The sequence below is a fragment of the Tupaia chinensis genome, unplaced genomic scaffold (assembly GCF_000334495.1).
Source record: "Tupaia chinensis unplaced genomic scaffold, TupChi_1.0 Scaffold000361_2, whole genome shotgun sequence".
Classification (NCBI taxonomy): Eukaryota; Metazoa; Chordata; class Mammalia; order Scandentia; family Tupaiidae; genus Tupaia; species Tupaia belangeri.
Window position 1 is genome coordinate 3,746,545 of NW_006159858.1, and position 3,083 is coordinate 3,749,627.

The following is a 3,083-nucleotide window of genomic DNA, read 5'->3' on the forward strand; positions in this document are numbered from 1 at the left end:
GAGAGAGAGAGAGAGAGAGAGAGAGAGAAGCACTCCCCCAACAGGACCTGGTCAAGCTATAGTTGTTTTTCCTTCCAGTTCTCCACCTTTTCTGGATGTTGGGCAGTCACACATGCCCAGCATTAAAGCCATTAAGGTTGAGATTCGAACCCTGGCTGGCCACATGGGATGTGATTTCTTTTACACATCACTTAACTGCTGCACTACCGAGGGCTGCCCACCCCCAGTTCTGTTAGTAACTTATATTCCATAAACCTTTTTTTTAACAAATCTCTTTGAAGCTTCTAGTCACTTATCCATCCCTCCTTTTTATTTCACCCAATTTGTCCAACTCTGGCCCTACTTGATTCTTTCTCTACCCCACACCTCGGTCTATAATCCCCACGTTAATGCATCTTTGTTCTGTCTATAGTGATTCTCAAACATGAATCTAAGAATCATGTAAGAGTTTAAAATTTGAGCACGTTCTTTGGGCATTGCCCTTCTTATGCTGCAGGTCAAAAATAGAGACCCAGGCATCTACGTTTAACATGGACCTCAGATTTGGAAACCAGTGACTGAAGAACTAGAAGAGACATTGGATTGGAGCAAATTCCATTAAAAATACCATGTCCACATGGTAGCTTTTTGTCAGTACATATTTTCCCATTCAGTAGACAGTAAAAAGCCAGATATTCTTATGTGGGGAGATTTCTCTCTCTCTCTCTCTCTCTCTCTCTTTTTACATTAAAAAGGGAGCCTCATAGCAAAAATGAAACAAATGAAACCATCATTCCATACAATAAAATCCAGCCAGGTGGCACAGAAGTTAAGGTGGCTGGCTCCTCCATGGCCAACTCTGAGGTTCAAATCCCATACCTGGAAGCTTGAAAATCACACTGGGTACATGTGGGTGCATGCCCAAAATCCCAAGAGGAGAATGGAGGAGAAGGGATTGTAGTGTGGCCATCCCCTCTGGGGGATAATTTCTCACTTTTTTTGGTTTGTCTCTCTACTGAGCGCACATGACTTAGAGCAAAAACTTTAAAAAAAAATAATCCAAATTCCTTAAGAGAATACACAGTGGACACCTTCTATGGCCTAGATTTCTAAGCACACTTCTATTATACAACTTTGTGATGATTCCTACTATTAATTCCTGATGTGCTCTCAATTCATCATAACAATATTCAAGAGTATCCTAAATTTTCAGATTTAGGAGGGTACCTTAGAGATAAGAATTAAATTCCTTAATTTTGCAGAGAAAGACGTCCTCTATGTGCATGTTGTTTGTCTCCTGATAAACACCATACCCATACTATTTCTTAATAATTTAATACCAACCAAGGATGTAAAATCGCTAAAGAATTCTCCAAAAACTCAGAGAGCGAGTTTCAGTTTGATTCCCCTTTCTCATGTAGGTCTCCATGCACAAGTGGTACCACTAAATACAGTGATAAATTCAGAGCTTCAGGAGCTAATAATTCATTTTGCAGATAGGATGCAGATTTGCTTCTGCAGATGCATTTTTTAAAACCCTCAAGAATGAAAGCAGAGCATCTGAAGTTTAGCCCTTTAACCATATCAAGAAATCTTAATGATGTTGATAGCAACAACAGCTAACATGTACTGCCTCCTTTGTTCTTCGCATTGTGCTGAGCACTTTTACATCATTATCTCCCTTGGTTCTCTTTTAAGTAAGGTAGTAGTCACTACTGTCTTGTCACTACTGTCTTCACTGAAGAGTTAAATCCTGGTGAAGACACATTAAAGACCTGCTCAACGTCCCACGGGTAAACGCTTCCTCAGGTATTATCACCGTCCAGTTGGAGGCAATCTCCATGCACTGACCTCGTTCATCCTGTCCCTGCCCTCCAGGTGGCCAGACAGGGGACATATTGGCTGGCCTGCCCTAGCCCTCACCCTCCGGCCAGCGGTCAGGCCGCACTCACGTTCAGCAGCCGGGTCCCGGTGCCCTCCTGCTCCTTGTCCTTGGACGGGGCGCCCTTGCCATGATGCTGGGTAGACCGGACGGAGGAATACTCAGACCCTCTGGCATGTGTGACATCCGGTCCGCCATGCAGGCCCTTGTGAAGCACAGATGTGAACAGGGGCTGGACCGGCCCGGTGCGGTTATCGGTTGCGATGGAAAGCCTGTTGTGGATCGGCTCCATCCCTCCATCCTCCGCAAGTACCTGTCTGCGTCTAACCGACAGCGCAGCCCCCACTGCGCAGGCGCGACCCTCTCCCCGCCTTTCCCGCTTTCCCGCGTTTTTCTGGCGAGTGGGTGCACCGGCTGAGCTCCTGCTGCAGGGCTGGGGACTGGGAGCTGGCTTGAGGGACCGGGTGAATGCAAGATGAAGGAATCTTTAAGGTCTGCTTCAAGCACTTACCAGGCCATTTCGATCTCCTTTACAAGGAAGTCAGGGGGCCAGCAGATGGCATAGTGGTTACTGTGCTGGATTCCCACATGGCCCACCATGGTTGCTATCCTACGTGCCCAAGATCCCAGGAGGACAATGGAGGGGGAAGGATTGCGGAACGACCAACCCCTCACCTCCATGGGGATGGGAGTAGTGATGGGATGGTTTCTTACTTTCCCTCTTGCTTTCTCTCACTGTGGGGGGAGGGGGGAAAGGAAAGGGAGGGGAAGGGAGAGGAGAAAAAAGGCAGTCAGTATGCTGGTGGACAACAAATCTCAGCATGAACTACCTTAGCCATTGTCTGCCGTTTAACCCCTCAGGAGCCCTCTTTTGCACCATTTCTTTCCAGAAGATGTACAATATCGATCACTTTCTGAACACTATTCCCCGAGTTCCAGATGTCACGTTACTGAAACCCAGCAAGGACCCCCTAATGTATTTTCTAAGGTTCTTGAAATATAAGGTCTATTTACATTGTAATGGCCCAGAGTAATGGGTAAATCTTGAGACTATGCTTATGGTAACAACTTTGGTTATCAAGAATACCCACAAAATGATCACACCCTCTTGAACCAATTATTGAACTGATCATACGCCTGGGACCTCTATCCCTTATTTTGCCGTTAAAAAATGCATATGGGGAACATCTCGGGGAGATCGGGTCTTTTCAGCATGAGCTGC

At 46.0% G+C, this 3,083-nt stretch overlaps 1 protein-coding gene across 1 annotated transcript in view; it reads right to left on the reverse strand.

The window, feature by feature from the left end:
• CATSPERT (catsper channel auxiliary subunit tau) overlaps positions 1 to 2,194 on the reverse strand; it is a 161,226-nt gene extending 159,032 nt beyond the window's left edge. The window contains 1 exon segment of the mRNA XM_014589560.2: positions 1,932 to 2,194. Within this exon segment, the coding sequence (XP_014445046.1) occupies positions 1,932 to 2,153 (222 nt within the window). The 5' untranslated portion in view covers positions 2,154 to 2,194.
• Between the last annotated feature and the right edge of the window lie 889 nt (positions 2,195 to 3,083).